The sequence below is a fragment of the Carya illinoinensis genome, chromosome 10 (assembly GCF_018687715.1).
Source record: "Carya illinoinensis cultivar Pawnee chromosome 10, C.illinoinensisPawnee_v1, whole genome shotgun sequence".
NCBI classification, from domain to species: domain Eukaryota; kingdom Viridiplantae; phylum Streptophyta; class Magnoliopsida; order Fagales; family Juglandaceae; genus Carya; species Carya illinoinensis.
In genome coordinates, this window is record NC_056761.1 from 3,292,440 (window position 1) to 3,304,296 (window position 11,857).

At 40.1% G+C, this 11,857-nt stretch overlaps 2 protein-coding genes across 2 annotated transcripts; one reads left to right on the forward strand and one right to left on the reverse strand.

Annotated features, from left to right (window-relative positions):
* Positions 1-593: 593 nt before the first annotated feature.
* On the forward strand, positions 594-4,739 carry LOC122278983 (probable glycosyltransferase STELLO1). Its single transcript, XM_043089217.1, has 3 exons — positions 594-2,634; positions 3,598-3,724; positions 3,954-4,739. The coding sequence occupies exons 1-3, from the start codon at positions 935-937 to the stop codon at positions 4,422-4,424; spliced, it is 2,298 nt and encodes a 765-aa protein (XP_042945151.1). The 5' UTR covers positions 594-934; the 3' UTR covers positions 4,425-4,739.
* Positions 4,740-5,790: 1,051 nt separating this feature from the next.
* On the reverse strand, positions 5,791-11,857 carry LOC122278984 (magnesium-chelatase subunit ChlH, chloroplastic). The gene is made up of 5 exons (XM_043089219.1): positions 10,250-11,857; positions 9,825-9,907; positions 7,196-8,998; positions 6,480-6,956; positions 5,791-6,339 (listed from the first exon to the last, which is right to left on the reverse strand). The coding sequence occupies exons 1-5, from the start codon at positions 11,652-11,654 to the stop codon at positions 5,962-5,964; spliced, it is 4,146 nt and encodes a 1,381-aa protein (XP_042945153.1). The 5' UTR covers positions 11,655-11,857; the 3' UTR covers positions 5,791-5,961.

Below are 11,857 nucleotides of genomic sequence, written 5' to 3' on the forward strand. Positions count from 1 at the left end.
GAAATGAAAGTATAAAATTGAATAAAAATATTATAAAGTTAAAACATTATTAGAATATAATTTTTTAATATTATTTTTGTTTTAAAATTTAACAAAATTGTATTATTTTTGTATGTTTTGTTTAGAAGTTTAAGAAAACTATAATGATTATATAAAAAAAGTTGAAGATTTGAAACTGAAAATGTATTTGTGTTTGAGCGATATTTGAAAAAAAATTTATAAAAAATTTTGAAATAAGTCGAGATGGGATGTGATGTGTTTCTAAATAAGAAGATAAATTATATTTATAGACACATATTACACATTGGTAAAATGATTTAATTCGATTTAAAATATAAATTTAAAAAAGTGAATTTTACAAGTCAAAATGAATCTTTTATATTAACCACGTAGATAGTAACTAAATAGAATCATTAATAAATAATAGACAATTCGAGTAGCTCGCAAGAAGAATCATTCCTGAATGATAGACAATTCGATTAGAAAATTTCTGAAGATCCCATTTGAAAATGCATCCTAATCATTCCAACCATATCATTTTTGCCAAAATAAAAAGAAATATTTCACAATCATCATCTAAAATAAGAAACCACACAGTACAAGACAGAGACCCAACCCCCGCACCCACCAAACCAAACCAAGCAACTACAGCTACAACTACAAGCAGTTCATGCATTGAAGCTTAAGAAAACCCAACCAATAAGCCATACCTGTCGGCAAGCCAACAGCATTCGACACAACCAATGAAATAATAGAGAGAAAGAGAGAGACTTTAGCCGGCCAGGAGATGTCGTACTGAGTCTGCCAGTGTTCTACGGGGAGTTAAAGAGGGAGGGCCACAAGCTCTCTAGTGAGGCAAAGAGAGAGGAAGAGAGAATTCAGCTTCGGGAGTCAAAGCTTAGTAGTACTGGCGGTTTAAGGTTTTTGGGGTCCAATGTTGGTCCAAGAGCGTTCAACTCCGAAGTCTCCAAAATCCCAGATCAGAGACAGAACCCGGCCCGCGCTCCGCCCCAATCGCTTCTCGGAGGCCAAAAGCCTCGACTTCTCCACATGGGTCTCCGAGAATCTCTACAAGATCTTCACCGTCTTGCTCCTCATCGCTACCGTCGCCGCTCTATTTTTCCTCCGCAATGTCGGCGACACTGCCTCCCTTCTCTGCTTCGAAACCCAGTCCAAGAACCTCGAGAAGATCGAATTCCCACAAGTTAACTGGAATTCCATCGCGCCCGTCACTGACAAGTCCTCTCCCTACGCGAATTTCAGAACCGAGCAGTGGATCGTTGTCTCAGTGTCCAATTATCCCAGCGATTCGCTCCGCAACCTCGTCAAGATCAGAGGCTGGCAAGTCCTCGCAATCGGGAACTCCAAAACACCTTCCGATTGGGGCCTAAAAGGTGCCATTTTTCTGTCTTTGGAACAGCAAGCTAGTTTGGGTTTTCGTGTTGTGGATTTTCTTCCTTATGATTCGTATGTTAGGAAGACTGTTGGATACTTGTTCGCGATCCAACACGGTGCGAAGAAAATCTACGACGCTGATGATCGCGGTGATGTGATTAATGGGGATGTAGGTAAGCATTTTGATGTAGAATTGGTTGGGGAGGGTGCTAGACGAGAGGTTATATTGCAGTATAGCCACGACAACCCAAATCGAACCGTTGTAAACCCGTACATCCATTTCGGGCAGCGATCGATTTGGCCCAGAGGGCTACCACTGGAGAACGTGGGTGAAGTTGGACATGAAGAGTATTACACTGAAGTATTTGGTGGAAAGCAGTTTATTCAGCAAGGGATCTCGAATGGGCTGCCTGATGTTGATTCCGTGTTTTACTTTACGAGAAAATCAGGTTTGGAAGCGTTTGATATTAGGTTTGATGAGCATGCCCCAAAGGTGGCTTTACCGCAGGGAATAATGGTGCCCGTTAATTCTTTTAATACAATTTACCATTCAGCAGCATTTTGGGGGTTGATGCTTCCTGTTTCCATTAGCTCAATGGCTTCTGATGTATTGAGAGGATATTGGGGACAAAGACTTTTGTGGGAAATTGGTGGTTATGTTGTGGTTTACCCCCCTACGGTGCATCGGAATGATAGAACTGAGGCATACCCATTTTCAGAAGAGAAGGATCTTCACGTGAATGTAGGTCGTTTAATTAAGTTCCTGGTTTCATGGAGATCAAATGAGCATAAATTTTTTGAAAAGATTTTGCAATTAAGTTTTACAATGGCAGAGGAGGGCTTTTGGACTGATAAGGATGTAAAGTTTACTGCTGCCTGGCTTCAGGACTTGCTTGCAGTTGGTTACAGGCAGCCTAGGTTAATGTCATTGGAATTGGATATGCGACGAGCAAATATTGGTCAGGGGGATAGGAAAGAATTTGTACCACAAAAGTTGCCATCTGTTCATCTTGGGGTTGAGGAAACAGGGACAGTGAATTATGAGATTGCGAATTTGATTCGGTGGAGGAAGACTTTTGGGAATATTGTGCTTATTTTGTATTGCAGTGGGCCTGTGGAACGTACTGCACTTGAATGGAGATTGCTTTATGGTCGAGTCTTCAAAACAGTAATTATTTTGTCAGGACAGAAGAACCCAGACCTTGCTGTTGAAGAGGGCCAATTGGAGCAGCTATACAAGTAAGTTGTTATCATGCACTTTGTACTATTCGTGTATCTATATTTACTATCATTAGTTCTTGGTTTTGCATTTGGTTAGACTATACAATATTACTTTATACCGTGTTCTTATGGTTACGACAACTTAAAAAGATAGAGGATGCTGCAATATACTATTCCATATGAATTGTTGATATCGAATTTAAGGTTAATTGCAATTTATGGCAATAGCTTTTCATCAATATGGGAAATTATGTAAACAAGTTGACAGTTGCGGACGTTAGAACAATAATGAAAACGTACAAATGTTATTGGATTGGAATAGTGCTTCCGGATGTGAGTTGAAAATGCTGTTATGAGGCAATTAGTATTTGAAAATGCAATTATGAAGTCAATTTGGGATCTTAAGAGTGTTAATGCTGCTTGGCAAGAATTGTCCTATCATGATTGTGATCTCTGTATCGTGTGTCATAGAATTGTATGCTAACACAAGATGCAAGTGTTGTGGAGAGCTGAAGTCAATTTGGGATGTTAAGAGTGTTAATGCTGCTTGGCAAGAATTGTCCTATCATGATTTTGATCTCTGTATCGTGTGTCATAGAATTGTATGCTAACACAAGATGCAAGTGTTGTGGAGAGCTTCAGAAGCCGACTCCCCAAATTCCAGAATTCATTTTTCTTTTAATTTGATTTCTTATTGGTTTGCTTGTATTTGTGTAAAAGTTTTGTTATCAACTAATTAACCCCTTCCTCTTTTCCCTCTTTCTTAGTTCAGTTTTAATAAATGTTAATTTGATTTTTGCTTGTCAATAAATCCAAGGTCCCTCAGAAGCAACCTTGGGTTGTTATGTTGTCAATTTCTTGTAGTATTAGCCATGCGTTATTGTTATGTTGTCAATTTATGGATCTTATTTGGTTAAGATGACCCATCTCTATTAAATTTCATAATCAGGTTGCCTAATTATTGTCTAATTCTATTTTCAGGCACCTGCCTAAGATTTTTGAGAGATACACTAGTGCAGAAGGATTTTTATTTCTTCAGGATGATACCATTCTTAATTACTGGAATCTGGTGCAGGCAGATAAGACTAAACTGTGGATCACCAATAAGGTAATGAGAAAATAACTTTAAATGCTCTAATTGCAATCTCTTGCCCCTGTTCCCTTGAGGCAAATGAGACCGTGCGAATTTAATGGACTCTAAAACTTATATGCTGTGTTTCAATGGTGACCCTAGAAGCATTGTTAATTTTTTTACCAATGGTAGAAGTTGATTAGTTTCTCTACTGAAAATCTTTACAAGTGCTCTCCCTCCCTCTAACAAATTCAATGGGATTCAGGTTTCCAAGTCTTGGACTACTGTGTCAGCAAGTGACAACTCCGATTGGTTTTCAAAACAAGCAGACTTTGTAAAGAAGGTTGTTAGCACCATGCCAGCTAACTTCCAGGTCAGCTATAAAGAAAGCATAACAAATGCACAGAGCGTCAGAATATGCAGTTCTGAAGTATTCTACATTCCCCGGCGCTTTGTAGCTGATTTTGTCGATCTTGTTAATCTGGTGGGCAGTCTAGGAATCCATCAAAAGGTTGCAGTACCCATGTTCTTTGTATCGATGGATTCACCACAGAATTTTGATCCTGTGCTTGATACAATGATCTACAAGCGAAATGCGCCTACGAATGATTCTTCAACCCTATATTCCGCTCTAGTACCTGCAGTGCATCCTTGGAACGTGTCAAGCGAACAAGATTTCATAAAGTTGATCAGAATAATGGCAGAAGGTGACCCTCTCCTAATGGAGTTAGTCTAAAGGTGATTTGATTTGATTTGATATGGACATAACAGCAGGAGAGATAGAGAGAGGAAGCAAGAAATATCCACTTTTGTTAGCTGCTACACCAAACTCTGTGTCTTTTTTTCTTTGTAGGGGGAGGGAATGTCTTTCTTTTCCTTTCCTTTTTTTCCATTTATGTATATTTGCCTTGTACGATTCATTATTTGATTGAAGATCCCTTCACAGAAAATTGTAATCTTTTTTCCATTTGCTGGTGAATATTTGAAAAGAGAAATGTATTTAACACTGACCATCAAAGTTTTTGATTGAGATGGTTCAGATTCTTGTAAATGATACATTGGATCTTGTCTATGGTTTTCTTTTTCAAAGATCTTTTGGTTCTTGTAAATGATACATTGGATCTTGTCTATGGTTTTCTTTTTCAAAGATCTTTTGGGATAGAAAGCTCGGGTAAGACTTACCAATATGGTTCTTCAAGATAACTCAATGATAATGACAATACAAGTTTACATACCTTGTCTTCCTTTTTGGACAATTCTATTTTGGAGTCATGCTACACCTTCCGAGTGGTCACCGGCAAGGCTAAATAGCCTTTTTAATTTTTCATCAACTTTTTTTTATAATCTTTAACATTTTTTAAAAATAAAATAAAAAAATTCACAAACTCATTTAAAAACATTTCTTTAACAATTAATTAAAAGAATTTATACTACAAAAATAAAACATCAATCGGTGACTTTTGTAGTGCTGCACACTCGGTGGATGCAGCATTTTCCTTCTATTTACAAGTAGGTGTGAAGTACATATCTAACAAAGAGTTTACATAATTTGATTTGAAAAAAAAATTTAAAATTTAAATATTACAAATCAAATTTTAAACGATGCTATCGGCTTGCAAATAGAAGATTTCGAACTATGGAAACTTGTTGATTTGCATTGCAAACTATCACTTTTTTACAACTTGCACCCTAGGTTTAGATATAACCGTTAAGATTTGTGAAAATAAGATGGGAAATAGCATTAATGATTAAATCAATATCGAAAATGCAAGTTATCAAAACTTGTTAATTTTTTTTAGCTCTCCTCAATGCCCTCAAATTTTCTAGATGAGAGGAGTCGGGGCAACCAATAAGACATGGAATTCAGGTACCATTGCTTAGATCGTGATCGATTAATCTGTAGCGGAATGAATAAGAATTTTATATCCTTTTTTGTAATTATTTTGATAATGACACTAAACCCGACGATATTTACGTGATTACGAAGGGTTGGTTGTTAATAATTCGTCACGGAAAGGCAATAGCAACAATGGCTGCCAAAATCTGTTTTTGTAGAATTGGTTCTTGCATGGACTGGTGTCTGCAAGAACAACACTTCAGAATGATCCATGAAAATGAATTAGTTTACCGCGGGAAGTGGATAAACAAATTCCCATTGCAAATGTTCCTAGACATTACATCTATTTATTCTACACTGAGAGCGAAAGAAAAGGAAATCGTCTCTCTTTGATATTTGCACTTTACAATCTTTTCCCAACAGTAAGATTTGCAGTTTATCGATCAATCCCTTCAATTTTGTCTTCAACTTCTGAGTACAACTGCCTTAGCTTCTCAATATTCTGTTCAGAAGTCTCCCAGTACCCACGTCCATTGGCCTCCAGGAAAGTCTGTACCAACTTCCTGAAGGAATTTGGATTTGTCTTCATCAGCCTATTCAACATCTCTTCATCTTGAATGAAAGTAGAGTTGGCCTCTTCATAGACCCAATTGTCAACTTGGCCAGAAGTTGCACTCCACCCAACTGTATTTGTAAGCCTCTTCTCAATTTCACGAACTCCCTCGTACCCGCTAGCCATCATTCCTTCATACCACTTGGGGTTCAACAACTTGGTTCGTGCATCAAGACGCACGGTCTCAGCAAGTGTACGTACCTGCATTGTATGAAATGTGTAAAGGTTAGTTGTAGTGTTTGGATGAGTCTTCTCTCTATCAGCAATATGATAAGAAAGTCGATGTCTGAGAAAACTCAGAACTTGATATGAAATTAAGGAAGAAGAACAAAATTTCTCACCTGGGCATTAGCTGTGGTGGTGTCAGCTACGTATGCATTAGGCTTCTTTCCATCTTTCCTTAGGTTCTGTACTAGATTAGTGGGGTCTGAGTCGAAGTAGTGACTCACATCAGTGAGTGAGATTTCTGAGGAGTCAAGATTTTGGAACGTGGCCTCAGCTGTGCTCAGAGCCATCTCAAAGACTTTTCTTTTCTCAGTCATGCCTGCACCAGGGGCATCACAATCAAAAGCAAAAGACTTTCGGCTCAAGTACATATCCTGGAGCTGCTTCTCATCATTCCACGAAGAATTTTCCACAGCAAGATTTATGTTAGAGGAGTAGGATCCCGAGGCATTAGAGAAGACCCGAGTTGCAGCTTCTCGAACCCCAATTTCTAGGTTTTTGGCTTGTTCTAGTGCGTGCTTCCTAACATAATTTTGGTCTTCCGGCTCCTCTAGTTCAGCTACCATCTTTACCGCCCTGTCGAGGAGATTCATCTGTGAACAAAGAAAAACATCGTCAGAATACAGAGAATTTTTTATCAAAAGCTATGTCAAACTCTGAAGATCGGCTGTTTTGTGTGAGAAAATATAAAACCTCGAATCAACATTTAGTAGTTCACAAGAAACTTCAATTATGAGGTTATTGAGGCATGCTTGGCGATTCATGTCTACTCATGTACTTTTATATAATAATAAACATCCAAAAGAAACAGGAATCGCGATTAGCATTATACCTGATTGATAAAGAGATCTCTGAAAACTCCAGAGCAATTAACAACAACATCAATCCTAGGCCTTCCAAGCTCTTCAAGACTTACTGGTTCCACCCGGTTTACCCGACCAAATGTATCAGCAATTGGCCTCACACCAATCATCCACAGCACCTGAGCCAAGGACTCACCATAAGTCTTAATATTATCTGTTCCCCACAATACAAGTGCAACTGTCTCAGGATACTTTCCTCCATTGTCAGCCTTCTGCCTTGCAATCAGCCTATCCACCACGATTTTTGCACTCTGCATAGCTGCTGTTGTAGGAATAGATTGTGGATCAAGTGCATGAATATTTTTCCCTGTTGGCAACACTTTAGGGTTTCTGATTGGGTCACCACCAGGCCCTGGCTCCACATACTTTCCTTCCAATGCTTGCTTCAAACTCCCCACCTCATTATCAGCCACAACCAGCCTCAAACACTCTCCTAAGAAAACAAACAGTGTCCTAAGTTTTTCCCTATCAGACCGGTAAAATTTCGTGTTTGACAAGTACTGCACCCATGGTTCATTTAGACCGAAGCCAAGGATTGAGCTCAGTTTATCAGCCACATCAACAACTTGGCCCTTCTTATTAGTTGTTCGCTCCACAAAGGCAGAGACCGCTCCACGTGATGCCTCTGTTATTTGCCGAAGAAGCTCTACATCCTTCAGTATTCCCTTGTCACTCCCTCTATAAACCTCCTCTATATTTCTTCCGACAGACTCAGCTAGTGTACCTGGGAGCGATGAAATTCCATCTTCAGGACGGTCTAATGCAGCAATGTTAACAAGTGTTGCAACTGCTTCCATGGCTGATGGAGGCTCACCAATGACGTGGAGCCCACAAGGCAAAAGGCGAGATTCAATCTCCATGATCTTAGAGTACACTTTTCCAACCACAAGATCTCGTTCTTTTGCTGATATTTCCTCTCCCTCATCCGGTAGATTCACATCCTTGTCAAGATTACATTGTTTAGCTGTACTGATGATTGAGCTGACAATTTGTGGCCCTCGACCGGTGTCTTTAAGGGATTGGTACGAGGAAATGAGCTCGCTTAACTGCTTAAGGCCCTTGTAAAGCCCAGCATTTTCTGCTGGAGGAGTCAGATAGCTAATGGTATTGGCATAGCTCCGGCGCTTCGCTATGGTTGCTTCGGATGGGTTATTAGCTGCATAGTAATAGACATTTGGAATGTTCCCAATCAGACTGTCAGGGTAGCACACATCACTCATTCCCACCTGTTTTCCAGGCATGAATTCAAGAGATCCATGAGTGCCAAAATGAAGAACGGCATCAGCTTTGAAAATTTTCTCAACAAAAGAATAGTATGCTGCAAAGCCATGATGTGGGCTAGCTGATTTGGAGAACAATAGCCGCATAGGATCACCCTCATAGCCAAATGTGGGCTGAACCCCAATGAAGACATTGCCATACTGTTTTCCATATACCAAGAGACTTTCTCCATCAGAGTTCAGGTTCCCTGGGGGTTTTCCCCAGTTCTCCTCCAATGCTGTGGCGTAGGGGGTCAGGCTTTTGTATTCACGGACGCCCATCTTGTAAGCAATGTTTAGGTTTGGGCTGCTGAATTGAGCCTCTTTGTCATGAATTACATCTTCGATTAAGGCATCTGAAGTCTCTGGCAGGCCTTCAACATTGTAACCGTCTCTTTGGAGTTCTTTTAGAACGGAGAAGATGGAGGAGAAGACATTAAGGTAGGCAGCTGTTCCTACATTTCCCTTGTCCGGAGGAAAACTGAAGACAGTTACCGCTAGCTTCTTCTCTGCCTGCACAGTGCAAGAAAAAGCATTTATCACAAGAAGCTCAGTAGTACCAAGGCTTAGTTTGTTCAAGCACATTCTCCACATAATAGAAAACATAAACACTACTTACTAATGAAGCTTCAATTACATGGTAAATAAATATTACAAAGTACACCTACTAAGCAAGAATCCAAAGGTTGAGGATTTTCTATGATACGAAACAGACCAGATTAAGGAAAGAAGAATCTTAAACACGTGCTCTGCAACTTATCCAATTCTAGGTAATCATATGGTTTAGGAGGAAAGGCATGTTAATCCATCATCATTATTGTCTACATCAAAACCATGCTCCAATAAACTGTCCAAGCATGACATTTGTGGCCAATTCTCGAGATTTTGAATATAATATACTGAGGTGTGTACTTACATGATTGAAATGGTAAAAAGGAACAACTTCTTGTTCTCCCTCTCATTCAGTGGAAAATATAGATTAGAAAAGTAGCTAGTGTGATATGAGCCTATGAGGATCTAAAGCAACATCAATAATTCTTAATCTCCTTTTCCATCACTTTTGTTTGGATTTATAACAATTTTGATTTCCATCAGTGAAGGATGAATAACAAAAAGTTTCTGTTTTAATAACTACTAGTGTAGAAGCTTTTCTAGAGTAAAACTCCTAAAACCGGTGCGGCGGCCCCGGGGGCGGGGGGGGGGGGGGGGGGGGGGGGGGGGGTGGTGGGGGCGCACAATTGACAATTGATATAGCACAAGAAAGATTTCAATGAGTCATCTAGGAAAACAAATTGTCATTATCAGTTGAGAAATGTATGTAGCACAAAGACAAATATACCTTTGATTTCTTCTTCAGTTCGGCCCATCTGATTGCTCTAGTGCATAGTTGTTCCACCCTCTTGTGAAGAGCATGTGATTTCCCTGCAATCACGATAAACAGTTCATTAACCCTTCTAAATGGAGTGTCTGTAAAGGCGTCTGAGACGGAAAGAAAAGGCAGAGATAAACTTTTTCATCTTGTTAATAAGAGCAATTGAAGTTAAATTCCTTTTCTAGTTACAGTTAGTCTGAATCTTCTACTTGTTTAAAACTTAAACTTGCACGAAAGGAAAAATTGTTTGTTTATTCTCAGAGCATCTCCAAAGTGATGAGTTAACCTAAATAGACTATAAAAGCAGGGACAGTAAACGTAAATACTAGGCAATGACAGTCAACGTAAATACTAACAACCAAAAGCATCATTTGGAATGAAGCAATACTTGCCTGTTCTAGGATCCCGACCGGCAAAGACAATGGGCTCCATGCCTCCATCTAGCTCCGGCAGAGCAACTTGCAAAGCTACCTGAATTGGGTGCAGCCCCAGAGTACTGTTCAACCACTCCTCAGTTGTCTGAAATACCAAAGGCAATGCAACAATGTAAGGCACATCAAGCTTCACAAGTGCTTCAACAGCCCTAGGATGGTCCTGCCTCGCGGGCCCCCCGACAAGCGCAAAGCCCGTCAGCGATATCACCGAATGTACAAACGGTTTCTTAGTAATCGGATCGATCAAATACCTCTCCACTGGCCCTGAAAAGTCGAGCCCACCAGCGAAAATGGGTATTACTTTTGCTCCTTTTGCCTCCAATTCCATAATCACAGCCACATAGTGACTTTCATCCCCAGTAACAATGTGACTCCTTTGCAAAATCAGACCAATTATTGGTGCATTTGTATCCTTAAGCTTTTGATTAGCATCCTTTCTAGTTCCATACCAATTCAAATACTCCTTCACATCCTCATACATGCAAGGAGCCAAAGGGTGCCAAATCCCACTATCCAAGTACAAAACTGGGTCTGAATACTCAATCTTAGTACCTTTGAGCGCCGGTACGTAAGACCCGGAAATCATTTTCAAGAAATTCTTCAAGTTATCCGGTGATCCACCAAGCCAAAACTGCAAGCTAAGTATATACAGCCTAGCATCCTGAGCCTTGTCGCTAGGCAAATACTTCAAAACCTTGGGCAAAGTCCTCACAAGCTTTAACATGCTATCTGCAAACCCAGCAGACTGCTTCTTCCTCTTGAAGAGCTGGAAGAACGGGCTCTTCGATTGCCCGAGCTGTGACATACTAAACGAACCCAGTTTGTTTAGCCTCATTACCTCAGGCATTGAAGGAAACACCAGCACTGCGTCAAGTCTATCCCTCTCTTTCTCCACAGCATCCTTTATCTTCAAAGCAAGCTCCTCAACAAAAATCAAAGACCCAATAAAAATGTTCGCGTCCTCGAGGTCTTTACAGAAGGTTTTATAGGTTGATTCATCGCGAAGCTCTTCAACCAAGTAACCCACAACTTCAAAGGAAGCGTACCTATTGTTTTTGTTGAGGGCTTGGACTGCGGCCGTCAGGGATGACTGATACTGTGCTTCTAAGACTACGTACACGACTTTGACGGTTGGAAGCCCCTGGTTATTATCTGGGACAATTCGACGGACTTCTGGGGTGGTCTGGGTGAAAAGGCCATTGCCAATTGCAGCACATTTCACTTTGACGGATGAACTTGAGTTGGTTTGGCTGGTTTTCTTGGGGAGGAAAGAGTGAAGAAAGTAATGCTTCCCGGAGAGAGATGAAAGGTGGTCAGCTTTGGAGGTAGGTAATGTAAATGGCGAGGACACCAAAGAAGCCATTCAGAGGAAGATATAAATCAAGAAAAATGGTTTTCCCACTCTGTCCGTCTGGCAATCGTGGAGAAGAAATTTGAGAAAGAAAGCAAAATTGCAGAGAGAGGAAGAGATTGGTCTGCCCCTCTACTCTCTCTCTCTATCTCTATCTCTGTTTTGGGTTCAGTTTCAGTGTTTCTTCTTTCTTTTTCTTGGAGCGAGGCAAAAGG